Source organism: Lynx canadensis, chromosome C2 (genome assembly GCF_007474595.2).
Source record: "Lynx canadensis isolate LIC74 chromosome C2, mLynCan4.pri.v2, whole genome shotgun sequence".
In the NCBI taxonomy this organism is placed as follows: domain Eukaryota; kingdom Metazoa; phylum Chordata; class Mammalia; order Carnivora; family Felidae; genus Lynx; species Lynx canadensis.
Window position 1 is genome coordinate 144,021,433 of NC_044311.2, and position 21,676 is coordinate 144,043,108.

The 21,676-nt window shown below is 40.0% G+C and overlaps 1 protein-coding gene across 2 annotated transcripts in view; it reads right to left on the minus strand.

The window, feature by feature from the left end:
- Positions 1 to 19,284, minus strand: part of GRIK1 (glutamate ionotropic receptor kainate type subunit 1) — a 370,466-nt gene extending 351,182 nt beyond the window's left edge. For both annotated transcript variants that reach the window (XM_030330322.1, XM_030330323.2), the window contains exon 1: positions 19,129 to 19,284. In XM_030330322.1, coding sequence (XP_030186182.1) covers positions 19,129 to 19,246 — 118 coding nt within the window. In that variant the 5' untranslated portion in view covers positions 19,247 to 19,284. The remainder of the gene's footprint in view (positions 1 to 19,128) is intronic.
- Between the last annotated feature and the right edge of the window lie 2,392 nt (positions 19,285 to 21,676).

Here is a 21,676-nt window from a genome sequence, read left to right on the forward strand (position 1 = left end):
ATCTTGGAAGAACAGTATGTACATACACAGAGGATAGAGTCCAAACTGTCCACCAGAAATATTACAGCAATCTGTAAATGAGGGACTATCCCAAAGTCTTCCATAAATAACACCCCTAGACAAAACGTTCAAGATACACTATGCTTTCTTGAGCTTGGGAATGTAGAATAGATATTCTGGGCCCTCTTTGTCTGAATTTTTCACTGAGCAAGGGCAGCACTTTTAACAACTTGTAGGAGAATCCAGCATTTACCAGAACACAGTGCTTGCTGTATAACTTTGCTGAGTAGGTTAAATTTAAGGAACTCTTACTTGACTTGTTCTTAGACCATATTCTTCAATGGCTTCTGTACTCTTACAAAACACCAGGTTACATAAGCCTACACGGTGTTGTGAAAATGGTTCAAACCCTTTAGCAGGACCAACGTGTTTCAGGGTAGCATATATTTTGGCCACATGTATCAAATAATGAGGATCTCTCTCTGCCTCAGTTTGCTTAATGTATAAAAAGAATAAAAGTGTGAATCCTTTCTGGATTTGACATTCTCTTATTCTCTGTGTTCTTTGACCAAGGATGGAAGTGAAAGGTTTAAGAAGAATATTACACACGAGAGGACTCTCCCAGAAGCAGAACAGGATGAGAGTCAACAACGATTTAAGCAAAGAGAAATATTTTTTCTTTAAATTTTTGTTTGGTGGGTGGGACAGAAATTCCCTAGTTGGCTCCTTTTTTCACAGTTCCTCTGGGGATAATTAGAACATTCTATTTCATTTCTCTATGCCGTCAAAGAGAAGATTTAAATTTTATCTTGGGGGAGATAGCTATTGGTTACATAACTGGTTATGCATTGCAATTTTAACCTAAGAAATAGCTTTATTTTTTTTTTTACCTAGAAGAAGTTACCAGAAAAAGATTTTGCACACGCAGCCAAACGAAAAGTACTAATAAAAAAACCAAATTTTCAATGAAGACACATTCCATTCCAACTCTGAACTTGCACACATACTGTTCTACTTGGAATCTTCTTTTTTCCTAGTCCATTCATACTTCTCTTACAGATAAAAATTCAGTAATTTTTTACTCTGGGAAAGTTTCCTGAACCTTCTTAAATCTTGTCGGTTTCTCCCACTAAATGAGCTCAGAATATCATGATCCTCTCATTCATGTTTTTTATAGTTTACAACTGAATATTAATTTGTGTGATCATTTAACTCAGGCATTTAACTTTGCCTTTTCTACACTGTGAGCTCTGTGAAGACAGGCTGTCTACTGTGGACATGAACTTAAATGCCCAGTTGCCTGCACTGGAGCCTCACTGAGTGGGGTGCATCCTAATGCACAATTTGTTAACTTACCGAAGTGTCTGTTTGTGTTCCAGATGGATGCGATCTCAGAAAAGGTACTGCAGATGCTGGGCATGGGAAGTGTTACTGAAAGCTCTGTCCCTGACTGACAGCAAAACATTACTATGGTATGTTGCTTCTGTCCATTCTACCTGAGAATATATGATTGACTTTTTTTTTTCTGGAGCAATCTGCACTAAACCTATACTGGATTTGTGTTAATACTCTCTATTTTAGAATTATTCAGTCTCAATGCTATTAATATCCTGGGCTGGTTAGTTTTTGTTGTGGGGAGCTTTTCCTGTGCATTGTGGGACTCCTCCTTCCTACCCACTAGATGCAAGTACCAGCTCCCCCGGCCCTAAGTTGAAACAAACAAAAATGTCTCCAGACGTTGCCAAACGTGCCCTGGGGGACAAAAATTACTCCCGGTTGGGTGTCACTGTTCTAGAGGGGAAACCTGACAGATTCAAATAAATATATATGAGTAATGGAAAGCCACTGTTGAAATGCCTAGTGCAAAGTTTTTCCAATATACTTCACGATAAAAGGAATGTGAGTCCTCATTGCGTGGTCCACTAAGAGCATTATTAATTCAGATCGCTGCTTTTCTTAATGGTTTTATTTCACAGATTCAAAAATATCTTCATCTGTAATCATTCCCTAGGGGCTTTCAAGTAAAAATTGAGTCTTATAAATCAAATAAATCAAAAAATAATAGGCCAGCATAGGTCAGACTTCTAATATCTAAAATTTCACTCAGGTTCCCTCTGCCTTTAATTAAGACTTTTGAATTTGATTTTGTTTCCTAGCCCATAAGCTCACTTTAATTTAGCTATGCAAATTAATGTACACCGAAAGCCTGAAAAATAGAATTAGGGAAAGTTCTAAAAGAAATGTAGTAAATTGAGAATTTCAATTTAAAATCTACTATTCACAACATGGTTCTTGTATTCCATTAGGTACTGGATGCATATCACCCTCAGGAAATATGATTGATTTTGAAGGCAGGTGGATTTACCTCTTCTTTTGATGACACACAAAAATCGTCCTGCTGGGCGAGGCTATTGTTCTGTACATAAAAGCAAATGAAGGAAGGGTTGACAATTATACAAATACAGACTATGCAAACAATTAAATTGGCCAGTGCGCTCACAGAACGTGTTTTCCCTTGCTGAGTTAAATACAAGACTGTTTTCTATTGACTTGATTTTGTGCATGAAAGCTGGCCTCAATTTCCACATCAACAAAATGGTTACATATGGAAGAAGTACCTTCTACTTTGGTCGAAGGGAACAATGAAGATTTGGGGTACCAATGAAGACCTGGTAAACATGGATATCATATGATCTGTGTGCAATAAATGATATTTGAGATTTAAGGTGAGTCAATAAAACCACTAGCATGTTTTAATTTTGAAATACATTTCCTATATATGTGTTCATTTCTTCAACAACATTGTGGATAAAATAAATTCTATCTTTAACAATGTTGAATGGATAGTATAGATCTCAGGAAAAGTAATCCTAGAGAGAGAATCTGCAATATGTATTAGGAACAACCCAAATACACTCATTTTCACTGTCTTTCCTTTTTAACCAATTTTCTTCATGCTTACATGTTAAAAATTATATTGCTTAGATTATCCTTTACAAAAATAAATGGAAACAGATCTCTGTTTCAAAACAACTTAAGTGCAAATCCATAACTTCTGCTGCTTTATTCTGCACTCTTTGTTTAATTTTAGTTATTGGGTCTCACATTTACATTTTCCTAAATAAATCACTCCCTTACACAGCTTTTGGGGATAATTCATAGAAAGGATTGTGGATTTTTTTTGACCAAAAGAATCTTAAATATTAGTGTTTGGAACATAAGACTAGACTGCTCATATAAAATGGTTTTTCCAAATATACACTAGCAAAAAGGTGATCACTTTCTGACTCCCTAAATGGACTTCTCAGCTCCTGATTTGTGTGTTTCTATGCCATTAAGGTGTGTGTGTGTGTGTGTGTGTGTGTGTGTGTGTGTGTGTGTGTAAATGGATCTTTCCACAAGGAATTATGCAATTCCTTTTAACTATGACTTTCTCTGTCTATAGATTTATAAAATATAATGCTTACTCGGATGGTCATGAATTGATTTGCAATGTGACATTTTCTTTCTTTCAAAGGCTCTGAAGAAGTTTGTTTTTTGTTTTCTCTCTCCTGCTTATTACTTTTCAGTGGAAATGCCAATTTCAAACTTTTCTCAGGCAGCCGTAATGGGGAAGTTCTACTTGTGCCTAATTTCTTATGCACTACATTCACATTAATGTTTGATAGAGATGAAACTAGATAATGATTATACAATATTTTTGCAGTGATAAATGTGTGAAATGGAAGTAAGCAATCATTAACTCAATTTGTAGCTCACCTTGTCATTTTACAGATGTGACAGAAATCTTGATCAAATTATTTTTTGGCTCAAAGTATAGAAGTGTGGGTTTGGAAATGAAACATATCATGAAGCTTTAATGAATGTTTCCTTTCTCCCAGAAAAAAAAAAAAGGGCAAGAACTTCTACAAAACTTGAAGTTGCTCTTCAGGATCCACAGAGAAAGATCAAAACCTGAAACTAAAACAATGTTTCAGACTTTGTTTGCTTGTTTTAAAATCTGAAAACCCTTGTAGTATTCCAAAATATGGAAACTAAAGACATTGGGTTTTCAGGGTACAAAATGAAAAACAAAATCTAAAGCTGCTCCCCTTCACCTTTATGCAATCAATGGTCTTGTTTAACGACACAGGCTTTTCTAGAAAAAAGATGATTGGGATTAGGGTGGAGTATTTGAAATGCTCAGAGGCGAAAGATGTATGTTTCAAAAGCAACAAATAGCCCAGTTAGGCAAATATACAACACAGAATCTAAGAAACAAGATAGTACAAAAAAATGGAAAATTATTTTCTCAACAGTAGTCATATATATATAGTCATGAAGCACTGACTTCAGGACACAATAATTTTATTCTGTGTTTGCTGTAAGAAAAAAAAAGTGTTTAAGACCAACAGCTCTGAAACCCAAATTATCATGGTGGACAGGCTACATTATTCGTTTATCGATGACCCTATAGAAGGTCAATTTATCTATCTTAAAGTTTACCTGAAAGACACATTATTTAAATTTGATGTCTCAAAGAGCTTTATTTTTTCTCCTTTATTTCTATTTTTCTCTTTTTATTGCTGTGGTCAATATTTAATATTTGTAGCCTTGTTCTCCAGTGCAGACAAATGTGTATCATCCATTCGTGAATTTGATGTGATGAATTTAGAAGGAGTTTTTGAGCGAAACTATGGCCATGCTTCTGTGTTTCATCCACACAGATGTGAGATGCCCTTTTATTGAAGGAGATATCCTGCTTGGGTTTCCTAATTTCATAGAAGGACCTCATCCCTATCTTCTGATGTTTTTGGTCTCTCGTTATCCAGAAGTGCACACTTCAGTACAATTTCCTACCCCTTCAAATTTCTGTGGCTAGCTTTCCAGTAAAGCTCAGATTCAAGAAGCAATAACGATGAACAATTGTGAAATGATATGCAGTTTTTCCATTCCCCTAGAAATTATCACTTTGGGATCAAACCAAATGACTTGAGAGTTCCATATCTGGACGTTCTGCAGAATTGTTTTAATTATTATTTGATGTCTTGTCATAGAGTCATGTTGAGCACTTTCAGAAACAAATGTATGTGATATACTACTGATTTCATCAACAGGATGTTGTCTACGATATCACACTATTCTCTTCCTCGAGATCACATGGTGAATTTATTTCTTTCATATTTTTCATCTAAAACACCTGTAATTCGTCTAGGCAACTCGACTCTCTGAATTTTATGATTTGTCCTGTTTCTCTTCTTATTCCAGCTACTAGAAAGGTCAGATAAAATGTTCTGGTCCACTTTTGGCATCTTTTGTAGGACGTCACCCCTGCCATTCTCTTATTTGGCCTTTACCTTCATTTTCATCAGGTTCATTGCATTTGTATCAGGTTATAATTATCTGTATTTCTGTAAGCCTTTTGAATGGTTTTTGTAGTAAGACAAGCTATAAATAAAAGAATGAAAAAATGAATAAGCAAATGATGAAGAGTGTGTGAAAACAAATGAAAACTTCATCCTCCAAAGGGAGAAGGGAAGGTCAAAATTCACAAACCCTCAAAACCCAGCAGTCAGTTTGAAAGATTACTTCATATGAAAAAAAAAAAAAAGGCAGGATAGACTTTAGGAATAGTGCAGCGAACTGAGTTTGGCGTGCTTTCCAGGAATTGTTTACTTATTTGTTTTTTTATAAGCATCACATTAATCATTCTGTGATGATGTTATATGTGATACAGAGGTGGGAGAATGCATCTCAGAAATTCCATACCGTGGACGGCCTTTCTGATTTCTTATGAAATTTGCAAAAAGTGAGTGATAGATGTTATTCCTGAGTGTTCTTCCCTTATATGCAAATGCATTTCGCCTAATTGAAGGCTAACACTCGCTAGAATTAAACCCAGGTAATACAAATATAATATTAGTCCACACTAATCATTCTAAAGTGTTATGCTATATCCCACTCATTTGCAATGGCTATTTTTTTTTAATTTTTTTTTCAACGTTTATTTATTTCTGGGACAGAGAGAGACAGAGCATGAACGGGGAGGGGCAGAGAGAGAGGGAGACACAGAATCGGAAACAGGCTCCAGGCTCCGAGCCATCAGCCCAGAGCCTGACGCGGGGCTCGAACTCACGGACCGCGAGATCGTGACCTGGCTGAAGTCGGACACTTAACCGACTGCGCCACCCAGGCGCCCCGCAATGGCTATTTTAATTATTTTTCTAAGAGTCTTTGCAGATGAAGACATTCTTGCGTGCTCAACTAACTGGAAGACGGGTTGACCAGAAGTACCTACATAACCCAAAGCTTGAAAACAATCTCAAGATACATGTGGTTTCACACATTTTTGTTAGGATTTCTCTACGGATATTTTCCCCAGATGTTGGAATCTCCCTGGATTTTAATCTTTAAATAATTATCAGCATCTAGGCTGTACTTCATCCCCATTTCCCTTGTCTGCTTTTTTTTTTTTTTTTAATTTTTTTTTCAACGTTTATTTATTTTTGGGACAGAGAGAGACAGAGCATGAACGGGGGAGGGGCAGAGAGAGAGGGAGACACAGAATCAGAAACAGGCTCCAGGCTCCGAGCCATCAGCCCAGAGCCTGACGCGGGGCTCGAACTCCCGGACCGCGAGATCGTGACCTGGCTGAAGTCGGACGCTTAACCGACTGCGCCACCCAGGCGCCCCGTCTGCTTTTTTTTTTTTAAAGACATAACTCAAAACCTTCTCTAAAAGAGCATCCAGATTGAACTGATTGGTTCTGTGATCCTTATATTCTGAAACTTTTATGTATTTTATTAGCTGATCATAGTTTCTCATTCATTCAAATATAGGTTTTTAAGCATCTTCAAATGAATTGTATGAGAAAGCCGCACTTTCAAGAAAATAACATTGAGATGCAGGTTATGAATTTGGCTCAGCTACTAAGTCTCTATCTCTGTTTAGTTCCTGGGGTCTCAGAGTTCTCATCTATCAATGACAAAGTTGGATGTTAAGATCTTTGAGTACCCTACTGGTCTTAAGCACCATTTAAAAAAGTATCTCTGGGGGCGCCTGGGTGGCGCAGTCGGTTAAGCGTCCGACTTCAGCCAGGTCACGATCTCGCGGTCCGGGAGTTCGAGCCCCGCGTCGGGCTCTGGGCTGATGGCTCGGAGCCTGGAGCCTGTTTCCGATTCTGTGTCTCCCTCTCTCTCTGCCCCTCCCCCGTTCATGCTCTGTCTCTCTCTGTCCCAAAAATAAATAAACGTTGAAAAAAAAAATTTAAAAAAGTATCTCTGTATTTATTTATATGATTTTTATTTGTATATTTTATGTGTATATGTGCCTTATGAAGAATATGTTTCATTTTTTGTACTTATATGCATTCTACAACATGTTCTAAGAGATTTTTGGTCTCCTTTCTCTCTCCTTATCTCCTAGCTATCATTCCTAGAAAAGTATCCCAATATCATTCCTAGAAGAGTATGCATATATTAAACTAATAATGAACAATAATTTATAACAAATTTTTAGTATTTTTCTAATATGTACTTATCCCCATTGTTCTTCCCTAGTTAATTATAGCTTTATATGTGAGGTTTTTTGCCATGTAGAATAAAGACAAACAAAAACAAATAGGAATTTTAATATATGTATTTGTATATGAATATATATATATATTAAATAGTATAATATATTATATATGTAGCATTGTATATTGTAATGTGCACACTAATATATTTAATAATATGTGTATTCAATACATATAATATATACTAATTATATAATATTATGATAGAACATATAATAATTACATATATATGTGTATATATATAAAGAGAGAGGGAGAGGGAGAGAATTTAGTCTTAAAAGCTTAGGATTGCAAAAGACAGAAAACTGAAATTTCAAAAGTTTACTCACATTGTTGCTTCCGTTGTCTTAATTTTATTTTATTTTTTATGTTTATTTATTTGAGAGAGAGTGTGCACACACACACACACACACACACACACGAGTGGGGGAAGGGCAGTGAGAGAGAGGGAGAGAGAGAATCCCAAGTAGATTCCATGCTGTCAGCACAGTCCCAGTGTGGGGCTCGATCCCACAAACCACGAGATCATGACCTGAGCCCCAAATCAAGATTCCGGTGCTTAACCTACTGAGCAACCCAGGTGCCTCATTGTTGTCTTCATTTTAAAAACTCTGCTTTAAATACCACCATTGTGTTTGCAGGCTGAAGCTCAGAGTTCAGATTAATTCAGCTCTCTGCTTCCCCTTCTTGTACTTTGGGGGATAAGAGGCCAGTAGAGCCCCCTCGGACACTGTGTACTCTGGGAGAGCACAGAGCACACCTGCCTCGAGGTGCATGAAGGAGAACTCAGAAGCTTTGTGCGCTTGAAGAGAAAGGGTCTGAGATAACAACCAGGCTGGGAAGTAACTTGCTGCTGGAGATTCTTCCTTAATGCTGTCTGGGTAAACAGCCCACTTGCAAGACTAGTCTCAGAGGGTCAGCAGCCCCAGAGTGAGCCCAGGTGGGCTCCCCAGTTAGGGTGTAAGCAGCAGATACATAGAGTTAGAAGCCAATACCCAGGATCAGACAATACAAGCTTCACCCAGGGGATGTCCTGGAGGGATGATAGCAAATGCCTCTAGCCTGAAGAGAGGAGTCTTTGATCCCTGTATGGGGAAGGAAGAAATGAGATTCCTAAAAAATTTACATTTTAAATTGCAAGTGAAGACTTTGATGTAGTCCTGTTGGAAAAAGGGGCTTGTGTGCATAGTTAAATTTAATTTCAGGGAAATGAACAATGTTGCATTTGCACACACGTGATGCCGTGGCTATAAATGCTGAGTATCGTGGGGTTACGTGACTTTGTGCAGCATCTCAGTTCAGACCAAGGACAATACGGCACAGCCAACACTGTAGAGGGAACACAGATCTGGAAGGGACTGGCTGGTGTACCCAGTCTCCTATTCACCACCAGCTCCCTTCTGACAGAAAAGGGAATAGATCTACTAAAAAGTTATGTGACGCGGCCAAGCTAAGAATCACTGGGGCTAGAACTGTGCCAAACTGCGTGCCAATGACTGCTAGGTTAATCTAGAAACTACAGAATGGTGACCTTCACCAATCATTTTTAAATTGGGCAAAGAACAAGAACATTAATAGGAATCGGACTGAAAGAAAAAGTCACCATCTTAGCAAAACAAATGGGCTTCCCTTTTCTACATTCATTCTCCTGTAGTTCTTATCTATAAGCAAGGATGAATTGCATACATTCTCAATCCAAAGTACGTAAAACCATGTACTATGGTCTGCACCATTCTCTAAGCATTTTCCATCTTTAACACATAAATTTCATCATAAAATTATATTTAATAGATCTTTCTTTCTTGGGCTTATTCTATTCTTTTCCTAGCTATTCCCTCCTGTTGAACATTTAAATGATTCACAATTGCAAATAACGGCTCTTGCCAATTCAGTGAACATGTATAGAAACAGCCTTAGGGTTCAAATATATACTGAGAACAAAAGAAACACACACTACCCAGAATTCAAAAGGCAAATATTGCCTTTAGACTTGAAAGATGGCTCTAACTGACTAATTCATTTTTAGGAGATGAAGTACAATAACATCTTATACAATATAAACACAGGTCACTGGAATGCAACTTCTATTTATGGATTGCCAAACTATGTAATCCAACAGTTTAGAAGTTTAAAATTAAAAAAAAGAAAATCCTTAAAAGTTGCCCTGGAATCATCATAAAAAAATCACTGATTTTCACCGTGCTTTCCCCAATTTGAATTATGAAGTATTTTATTGTCCCTAGGAATGAAGTATTGATTTTCTGAGGGCCTATTTAGATAGTTTTGCTAAGAAAAGAAATCCACACAAATAGTTTGCTATGAGTATTAATTCAAAGACATTAGCACTGAATGCCTCTACCAGAGTATGTCACAATGCCTGAATCGATATTCAAAATTAAATTATGTTTAATTAAGTACAAAAGGCATAGAATAGTAACTAGATGCTAATGGATAGAAACAGTGAATGGCTGATTTTCTGCAAAGTTATTGACGAATTCTAAAGAAGACCTATAACCATCATATTTTATCAATAACAATTTTTATATAAAGTTTATTTCTTTCATGATTTTTCCAACATTAGATGCTGTATGTCTTTTTTTATGATACTGTAGAAAACTTTCTATGTAGCTATTACATGGAATTGGCAATCATTTTTCTATTTCCCTTGATACAATTAGTTACAGATCTTGATGTACTGCAGAATTAGTAACAAAGATGTGGGTTTTTTGTTTTTGGTTTGTAATATACCTTATTTCTTTATTTTTAGAACAATTTTAGATTTACACGAAACTTGTGAGGGTTGTACAGAGTTCCTATATACTCTATTTCCAGTTTCTCCTTGTTAACACCTTTTTACATGAGGATGGTGCATTTGTTAAAAATAATGAAGCAATGTTGATACACTATTAGAAGTAATATCGATCTTGATTCAAATGTCCTTAGTTTTCACCTAATGTCCTTTTTTTTTTCTTATTTCAGGATCCTATTCAGAACTCCATATTACAGGGACTCTGGCGTGGGTCAGTTGGTTAAGCATCTGACTCTTGATTTTGGTTCAGGTCATGATCTCACAGTTCGTGAGTTTGAGTCCTGCGTCGGGCTCTGTGCTGACGGTGCAGACCCTCCTTGGGATTCGCTCTCTGTCCCTACCCTGCTCACGTGCTCTCTCTCAAATAAATAAACTTAAAAAAAAAAACACACATTACACCTCTTTGTTGGCTCTCCACAGGCTTCTTTAGGCTGTGACAGTTTTCCAGACTTTGTTTTTTATGACTTGGCAATTGACAAGTATTGGTCAGGTATTTTCTATTAGTATTTGTCTGATGTTTTTCTTGTGATTAGAGTGGGGGTTGGGATTGGGGGAGAAAAACCAAGTAGATAAGTGCTATTTGCCTCAAAGGTAGATGCTGTCAACACAATTCATCACTTGTGATGCTGGCCTTGGTCACCTGGCTCTTCTGTGTAGGGAGATTTCTCTCTTCTTGTCTATTTATTTATTTATTTAATCATTTACCTATATCAGTATGGACTCGTGGGTATTTATTTTATAATTTGGCTTATAATCTAGTACTTTTTAAAATTTTGCAACTCAAATTGTAACAGTTTTGGCCATTGGGAGCCGGGTACTTGGTGTCTGTGTCCCTTTAACATATTCCCATCGGGGCACCTGGGGGGCTCAGTCGGTTAAGCGGCCGACTTCAGCTCAGGTCATGATCTCTCAGTCCGTGAGTTCGAGCCCCGCGTCGGGCTCTGTGCTGACAGCTCGGGGCGGGAGCCTGTTTTGGATTCTGTGTCTCCCTCTCTCTGCCCCTCCCCTGCTCATTCTCTCTCTCCCTCTCTCTCTCAAAAATAAGTAAACATTAAAAAAATTTTAAAAATAAATAACATATTCCCATCAATGGGATTCTTTTTGAGTGCTCCTGTACTTTTCTGGCTCATCTTGTACATTTCTCCTTCAGTCCCCAAATTGTCCATTTCTCCAGGTGTACCTGGGTGCAAGGTGTGCTCACTTCTACCGGGGTGTCACTGTCTCTAGGCCCTCTCAACTGGGACATGTGTGCATGTGTGCACCATCCCATTTTGGGGTTGCTTCAATCAGTAGAATAAGCCTTAACATAGTCTATAATCTTAGACTTGTTCAGTGTAGTAAGTAACGCATTGTATTAAATTTCCATTGTGCATTTTAAAGGAAAATAGTAAGTACTAATGAATTACAAGTCTCTAAACTGATAACTGATGATAATAACCACAATTAATCATTAGATTTCTATGAAATGAAAACGGACATATAGAATTCTAATACAAAAATCTGCACTGTTGAGCTCCTTTTGGAACATTATTCAGTAGAAATTTTAAAGAATACTCATAGACTTTTGTATGTTGTTGTATTTTGTGTTTTGTTTTCTTAAGTCAGGACAGCAATAAACTAGTAATTCATCAGAAGACATAAAACAGGATAAGCTTTCAAATGTATTTAGCAACTAACGTACCGACTGATATATGAAGGATTTAGAGGGCTAAAGAAAAGTGTTTTCACTATTGTAGAGTGTTTCTGTGAGATTGATTTGTGGTCAGTAGTATACTCTTCATTTAATCAATGTCCTTGCCTCTTAATTCCACTTTCTAACGAATTTTACATTGCATTTAATAAATATGTTAACATAGCATTAGACAAAATTACATGCTTTAAAAAAAAAACCTTAAAATTTTTTATAAGAACAAAAAGAATAAACTATCGTTTAAGTGATTTGGGGAAGTTAAAGATTTTTATTTTTTAGTAGTTCATAAATAACATAGATACAAAATCAAATATTTTTACCTGTTTGTTTGTTTTATCCTCCAGGATAAACCATTTTTCCATTTGATTTATTATTACTAATACTCTAATGTTGATGTAATACGATTACAGGCTTTTCCAATTTGATATGACAGCCTGATCTCAGCAGTAAATCAAGACAAACTTACAAAGTTTATGTAGCCGGTATACATTTCTTTTTACTTTAAAAAGAAATTTTCATTTCTCCATGAAAATTGATCATTGAAAAAAATCAGATATGCATTTAAAAAGAAATAAGTAGGCTTAACTTTAAATAAAGATAGACTTTTAATTTACTACAGATTATAGTCTTGGAAAATATATTATAAATTTAATATTTTTCCATTTAAAACCATGTTAAAAAGTAAGTGTAGTGAAAAAAATCAGGAAAATTGTCCCATATCACATTTTGCGGTAATAAAAATAACATACCTTTCAGGATAGGTAATGTGGTTTTAAAAATGTTTTCAATATAATAAAGAACAACAAGTATCCAAACATTTAGATGTAAAATTGACCCTTGAACTACACGGGTTTGAACTACATGAATCTACTTATATGCAGATTTTCCCCATAAACACAGTATAGTACTATAAATGTATGTTCTCGTATTATTTTCTTAATAAGCTTACTTTATTATACTAGCTTACTTTATTATAAGGATACAGGGTATAATACATATGACTACAAAATCTAAACTCGTCAACTGTTTATGTTTTCCGTCCGGCTTCCAGTTTACGATAAGTTTTGGGGGAATCAAAAGCTGTGTGAGGATTTCCAACCACCCAGTGGTCGTTGCCCCTAACCTCTTGTTCAAAGATCAATTTTACAATTTAAGCTTTGTAAAAAAGTTCTGAAGTAGAGTGGACAGCATTTTAGTTAGACCTGAAGAAGCACTAGGTGTGCGGTCATGTGAGTTATGTGTGCATTGAAAATTTCAGCGATTGTATTGGCCAGTGTTTCCTCAGATACGTTCTGAGAACAGATACGTTCAGTGAGACATTAATAGCTGTGATTCAAGTTAAGAGTCCTCTGATAAGGAAAATGTACGAAACGCTGGAGTAAAAAATAAATAAATAAATAAATAAATAAAAGAAAAGAGGTTTCTTCGTGCAGAATCACAAAAAGCTTTTAATATAAACTTGTCTCTTGAATCTCTAAGGGACAGCATTTCTCCATACTTAGCCACACAAATAATTTTACAGCACAAAATTCCTTCCCTGTTCATTAACAGGGAGAAAGAAGGGGAAGTGCTTTGGTCAACTCTACCATATGACGTTCATTTTACATACAATGTCGCATTTCATTTTTGCCACAAACCCATGAGTCTGTGGTTATTTCTGCTTCTCTAGCTAACAAAACAGCCCCCTCCTCAACATTCTCCCCACATTAGCAATCTTTTCAAGGTCAGCCAATTAGGAAAAGGCAGTTAGGAAAGAGAGTTCCTTTCTACCTGGAAGTCTCCAGTCTTTCTTCTAGGAGAAACAACTTCTGGAAAATTCTAGAACATAGATGATATTTTCTACATTATATGGTTATCAGTGGAACAACAGAAGGGTATTAAGAGGCTATGGGAAATCACCACCACCAGACTATCTCCAATTCTCCCTCAAAACCATTTCGATGAAGTGAACAATCTGATTATAAATGGTGTGTTTTCTAGGCTTTCCCTCCAACTGGATTGCCTTCCTTAACCCCCTCTTAAAGAGAAATTATGGAGAATCAAATAACAATGCCAACTTTTCTCTTTGCTAACTGCCTACAATATACTCAAATATAAATTACTTTAACTTTGATTGATGTGGTTATCCCGGAGTCACTGAGAGCAACAGCTCACCTATGTTTGATCTCAGCTTAAATGGTTATATAACTGCACAGATAAGTCCATACACAATACAGCATACTTTAATGCAAGGAGCTTGAAACTTGAGATCAGAATAGCTAGCTTCAAGTTCTGGACTTTCTAGTAACCAGCACTTGAACTTAGGCAAAGTTACCAAGTCATGGTCTTCTCATTAAAAACTGGTGATGAGAAACCATACAGGAAAGGCAGCTACAGTTCAGGTTTATGTAGGATAAACACTGGACTTGTAAAATTAATATTATGGAAAAGAAGAATCATGCAGATAAAACAATATGGTAAGAGATCTGCATGTGTGCAGAAATATGTTCATATCAGCCACTCTCTTTTCATCATGCTCTCAGACCATTTCTCTCTCAGATTTTTCAGGGGCCGATGGAGTTCTCAAGTTGATGTTAGGAACACTCTCTGTCAGGGTGAAATCGACCTCAGGCCAAACAGATCTCCCTAAGAGCTTCTGTTCTAGGTTTGGCAGAATGAACCCACTCTGTCCTCTGGGCCTTTGTGGGCTTGAACTTATTCTATGTTAATTCCTTTCATATAATAAATCGATGGCACAAGATTAATTGAAAACTCTTCGAGAGTAACATTTGGAATTAAAAAGTAAAACGTGTCTGCATTGAAGTCCTGATGAAAAACTTCAGCGGTTACATACAGCATACACCATCAGAATACATGCTTCCAGGGGGGAGGTGTGTTTATCTGTTTTGTTCACTGTTGTGCACACGGCCTCTATCTAGAATTGTGTCTGGCCCATGGTAGAGGAATAAGCACATAGTGAAGATCTGCTGAGTGAAGAATGAATATTAAAAGAAGGAAGGAATTCGTGGCTCATGAATGAGGTTGTGAGTTTTCTACACTCACAAGCAAAAACACAAACAAATATACACGAAGCAAAGTTTGGAACTTTGGGCCTCATTAGGGGTAAATATTAAAAAATGATGTTATGGCCAACTTGATAATTAAAATAAAATCCATTTAGATCTGTCTTAAGGAAAGAAAATCATCTGGACAACTATATTGTCATTTAACTTTCCATGCTATCGATACAAATTTCCACAATATTTCTCTTTATTTACCATATTTGATTACATAATAGTAATATAGTTTTTAGTGGTTTGTTTGCACATCACAAAAATTGTTTCTTTGATCCCCTCCCTATGAAACAGGAAAGGCGGACAGCATTACTGCTAATTCAGAGGAGTGATCTGGGCTCGGAAATATTAAATGTGTAATAAAAAATATAACACATTTACTATTGAGTCTGTTCAGAAAGAGAATGACAGTAATAATAATAATGTAAAAATAAAACCACAAAACAATTATAATGCAATTAATGTATGCATATACTGCTGAGAGCACTTTTATATTCTGTTTTTTGTACTCTTATTAACGTCACTGTGAGGTTGCAATTGTTTAATTGGATTTTTCAGATACAAAATGTAGGCCTGGTGAGACTGAACAACTCTGGCTGACATAGCCATTGAGTCCTGGAGCGGGGACCCAAACTTGTGCTTTGTGGCAACAAATCGTGTCAGAAAGCCTGGTTCCCACCACTTAACTCTCAACTCTGTGCTTTTACCCCCACCTCTCTGTGTATGTTGACATGATATGTAAAAATATAGTATATAAATATATCTTTCTGTTATGATTATTATTACAAGTATGATGCATCTGTCCAAGAAATTTTTTCCTTTCCTTTCCTTTCCTTTCCTTTCCTTTCCTTTCCTTTCCTTTCTTCTCTATTCTATTTCAACTAATGGAGGTGTGCCATTGTCAACTAAGGTCATCCAGACCCTGCTGTAACTATTAGGTACAGGTTGGTTGGCCATGTGATTCTGAAGCTCAAGTGTGTGTGTGTGTGTGTGTTGCGGGGGGGGGGGTTAGATACACAGAGATTAACTGGTTGTTAACATACACCATATGTATACAGAGAAGAAAGGATGATCCAGCATCCCCTAGGGAATTCCCAGCAGCTAACCATATTTCCCTTCGATGCAGGTTGCTGGGCAACCTCTGGAGGGTAGTGGTAATGTTTAGGGAACCTACATCCCATTGGACGCCCTTCATGTCTCTAATCTGTGACATGAGGTTGTAAACTTTACAAAGGATAGCCACAGTATGTGTGATAACCATGCCTATGTGCATACTAAATGACCTCGTTAATATTTAGCAGGCATGAATTTTATCTTAAAGTTTATACCTTTCATTCATTTTCCTCAATAGCTGAAATTTAAGCAGACACTCACAAGAAAAGTAGACCACCAATTAATTTATTGAAGCATTCAAATGCCTTTTCATATATGCACAGTGCAAGGCGCCTAACATTAATGGTCTACTTTGGATATGTTAAGTTACTGGAAAACACGGAAGTCAATAATCAAGAGCCCCTTTTTGTTGGTTGGTTGGTTGGATGGTTTGTGGTTTGTAGGAAAGAGAAAAAGGATGAGAGATAAAAAAAAAAAAAAGAGAACACATTTTAATTCTTCTCTTTGCTTCCCCCCTCCCTGCTCCCCACACACTTTACACACTTGCTTAGTCCCTAACTCCTTTGATATTTTGTATTCCGTGTTGGACTTGGCTGACATAAGAAACTCCCTGTAGAGAGGCAGGTTGCCTCTGAGCTAAGGCTGGTTTCCATGGTGCTGAAATGTCCACTTAAAAGTAAGCACAGTCCTGAGGTACATACACGTAGTGCTTACACCAACCACAGGTCACTCAGAGCCAGAAGGAGTAAGACATTTGTACTGCACATAAACAGCATCAGGCCATGCAATTTTACTTTATGCATTTCAGCTCCCATCTGGAAAAAGGAAATCTCATTATCCTGTACCATATATTTTAAGGTCAGTGAATCATGTTGGGTTGTTCTCACTTTGAAAACCACTTTTAAATGGATGAGTGTAATTGCTTGTAAATACTCAGATCTGTGAACAAATATGTTTTAAAACATCCTTTTCCACCCCTTCTGGGAATTCCTTTAGATTTGGGGAATGCAGGGGAGGAAAATGCTACCTTAAGTTTGTTATACAGGAAGGAGGGCTATTGGCTGGAATAGCCTGTTCTAGTATGTCAAGATTTCCACCCCTCCCCTCTCACTTTTTAGATTTGTCTCCTTTAAAATATATAAGGCATAAGCAAAACACCAATTAAGTTATTAGGTGTTGGAAATTGTAACGCATTCATCATTTATTTAGTACTGTTCAAAGAAATTTTGTTATTGGATTGTGGAGGGCTGATTGCATCCATGGTGGCGGGGGGGGGGGGGGGACAGGATATTAAGGCTACAACATACTTCAGGTGAAGGGTATTTTAGTTACAAGTAGTATTTTTTTTTTTTTGTACAACGAATGCTTTAGAACTCTTTTAGTGGACAGTCTAAATTATCCAAAAATGCACATTATCATTATCTGTAATCTAGAAAAATATATCTGCAGTAAAAATTAGTATTAGGGATCTTTTTTGAAAATTAGATCCCACATGTCTGGAGAAAATGCATTTCATAGTAGTAAATTTCTATATATATATATTTTTAACAAAATAGTCATGTTGAGTGACAAGAACTAGTTTCTGAATCTTTGGAAAGAGGTTTGCTAATTGCAGGCCAGCATCAGTAAAGTTATTGAGAAATTTCAGCTGCTCAGGGGCCTCGCTGGGTGGAATGCTCTACACTATTCCGTGCACATCCTGCAGATCCTGTGGGTTCCTGGAAAGGGTGTGAATTAGAAACCCTTAGAACTCAGGACTTCACTCTTGCTACCTCCAGTGGGAGACTGGAAAAGCTGGGAGGCCCATGTGGTGTCTCAGCTTCACCTGTGGCTCTCTGTGTGTGTGTCTAAGAGGCATAGCTGATTGGGGAAGGAGGAGAGCAAGCTGAGACTAAGGGAATAGAGATTGGGTTTAGTATGGAAGGGAGAACATTAAAGGCAAAGAGGTTTTTCACCCCCCACCTCCACCCTAACAGCCTAGAAATCGCTCAGTGTCTCCACTACACCGCGGTGGGCGCTGTGCCTGTAGGTATAGAAATCCACACCCTAGCAAAGTACCCACCCCCTTCCAATGTCCTTGCCTTTTGCTCTTTTTTAGGCTGCCCCAGGGCTCCTACACTCAGCCTCCCAGTCTCTTTTTATCCCACCTGAGAACGAAGTCCAGAGTCTTCCAGGGAGTTATTTTGACGGGGGACTGGATCATTCTCAGTGGCCCGCAGGCGTGGCAGATTGGGGATCAAATGGGGCGCTTAGGTGTCTGCTCCTGGTGTTGGCTGACTGTTCTCTCCCCTCCTTGAACTCTCGGCCACAGAGCCAGATCCGGGCTCTGCCCCACACTGGTGGAACCCTCCAGACTTTGGAGGCTCCATGTAGAAGAACGCAACTTGGGGACGAAAACTTGGAAGCTCGGGGTTAGTCGGCTGTGGGAAATCCCCGCGGTCCCCACATTTTACTCTCGAGATACGGACATGCCTTTGACTCCCCGGCGCCCGGGTTGCCAGGGACCCGGGCTGCGCATCTGGACCGCCCGACGTCCACCCAGACGGCCGGAGAGCGCATCTCCGCGCCCGAAGCGACTGGCTGCAGCCGCGCGCGACCCCGCGCCCGGAGTGGGGTGCCCGCCCCGGAGAGCCTGGCCCCCTGAATTCCTGCCCGCGTTCCCGAAGCCCGGATTGAAAAAACCCGCCAACCGTCCCTGGCGGGGAAGCCCGGCACTCGCCGGGAGGGCAGCAGTGACGCGGCTTCCCCTTTCCCGGAGCCTCCCGTGCGCGCTGCCCTCGCCACCCCCGGGCTCTGCCCCTGCGCCGGCGCGCGCTGCCACCCCGGGACCCGCTGCCCTCGCGCCGGCCCAGGGAGCCGCCGTGTCCCGCGAGCCGGCGGCCCGGAGCGCTCCCCGGGGCTCACTCACCGATCCTGAGTACTTGCGGGGCGGTCTGGGGGAGGACGCAGCAGAGGAAATAGAGGAGCGCCCAGCCGGTGTCCCTGGTCCGGAGCCCGGGCTGGGCGAGGAGTGCGCGGCTCTCCATCTTCTCGGCTTCTTAATTCCTGCCGAGCCCCAGCCGCGGCCGCACGCCCGCGAGATGCAGCGCGCCCGGGCCGGCTCCCTGCCTCATCCTCCCTGGGATGCTCGGCGGCGGCACCCCTGAGCGCTCCCCCCACCCCCCCCCCGGAGAGATTTCGAGGGCGCGGGCGTGGGAACTCGGAGCTGGCTGGCGACGCGGGGCTCGCTCGGGGCTCCTCGCTTCTGCCGCTAGCCCATCACCGCTGCTCCTCCTCCTTCGTGGGCCGCGGACGGCGGAGGACCGGCGCGCTTCTGCTCCCGGAGCCCAGAGACCAGCGGGGGAAAGTTGCTGTCCCAATTTGCGGGCACGTCTTCCTCATTCGTCCTCCGGTCCGATGGAGAGTGGCGGGGGGCGGGGGGCGGGGGTTGGGGGGGTAGGGGGAGGAGGCAGCCAGAGAAGGAGAGGAAAAGGGGAACGAAGGCGGAGGAGGATGGAGAGAGGGGACTGGGTGAGTTGGTGCAGGGGCTCTGAGCAGGCAGGATGGGCTCCAGCAGGTTAACTGGGATCGGAGCCACGCTCTTGCCTCTCTCAGTGCTTGCTTTCCTCCTCCCCTCGCTGGCCCCACCCTTGATTTACTGCCCGCCCCAACACCAGCGATCCAGACACTCACTCACGCGCGCGCGCGCGCACACACACACACACACACACGCAGTCTTCCCTTGCCCTCAACTTTGCGCTGTGCTGCTTGGAAAGTCGATTGAGCGTTGCATACTCGAGACCGAGAAAATCTTATCTACTGGTCGGAACCGAGGCAGTTTCCGCCGTGCGCTGTGAGTGGCAGAAAGGCCTTCTTGGTAGTGTCCCTGCGCGCCCGTTAGGGGGTCGTGGGGATGCCCAACTAGGACTCTTCCCATCACTAGATGGAGAATCGCCTTCTCGGACGCGAGTATCTCAGAGAATAGCAGAGCTGCTGTTTTAACTCCGGCGAGGATGAAGAGGAAGGAGAAGGGGGGCGGGGGGACCTCCCGTACTCTGAGATTAGAGTGGCTTCTTTCCTATTCAGACCGGAGATAATCTCTTGTAAAATTGCTTCGCTTCCATTTACAGATGCAGAACTGCGAAAGGGGCAGATTCCAGCGCCCCTCCTTTTCTTGATTTCTTTTGACTGCCACGTTCGAACGCTGGAAGACAGTCTATTTTAGCAATGTAGGTTTGGAGACTATTTCTCGTAGAAGGACAAGGACAGTTCCCTGGGGAAATCATCAGCATTTGATCATTTTGGCTTAATTTCCTTTGAGCTTTCTGGGGAATGTTCTATATAAATGTTTGCTGGCTGTGCATTAACATTCATAGAGATTTTTTTTTTCCTAAGTATGGATTTTGGAGGACTGACCTAAACGGAGTCAGTCTATCTGAAAAACATGTCCACAGACATACCAACCTAGAATAGGAAAGAAGTACAAAACAGACCTAATGCATCTTAAGGTGCATCCATTCATTCATTCATTCACCAAATACCTGAGTATCTTGTATGTGGTGTCAGAAAGTATACTTTTTCTGGGGGGGGGGGGGAGAAAGTGAGAGAGCACAAGTAGGAGAGAGGGACAGAGGGATAGAGAGAGAGAATCTTAAGCAGGCTCCATGCTCAGCCCAATACAGGGCTTCCTCCCAAGACCCTGGGATCATGACCTGAGCCAAAATCAAGAGTTAGAGGCTCAACGGATTGAGCCACCCAGGTGCTCCTAGAAACCATACCTTTTACTAAAGACCCTATAGTGGGCAAAACGCATCACCCATCCTCCAAGGTTGATTATAACCCCACTGCTGGAAGCTAGTCAGCTCCTATGTCAAGTAGTGGGATGAGAGTTGCCAAAACAGAACACATCCACAGATAAGAAGAGGGGTTCATCTAGGGGCAGCTGGGTGGCTCAGTCAGTTAAGCATCAGACTTTGGCTCAGGTCATGGCCTCACTGTTCATGAGTTCAAGCCCCGTGTGGGGCTCCGTACTGACAGCTCAAGCCTGGAGCCTGCTTCAGATTCTGTATCTCCCTCTCTCTGTCTGTCCCTTCCCTGCTCACACTGTCTTTCTCTCTCTCTTTCAAAAATAAACATTAAAAAATTTTTTAAAAAAGAAGAAAGGTTGATGTGGATTTAGGATTGCATCTCATGCATGGATTAATTAAACCAGGAAGTATTAGGAACATATGCTGGTTATTTTCAGAAATTTGAAGTGCTCTTATGTTAAAAGAAAGTAGTCTTAGCTTAGTTAAGTGAAAAGAAATATGAAAAATAAGAATATTGGATGGAAGTTGTAAGAAGAGTAAATTTCACCTGAATTTTTGAGGGGGGTACTGGCCATTGCTAAGTCAGGAATGTGTCGAACAGTGGTGTGGCCTGCTTCAGAAAGGAGTCAGACTCTCTATTCATTCAATCACTCATTGGTTCATTCAATG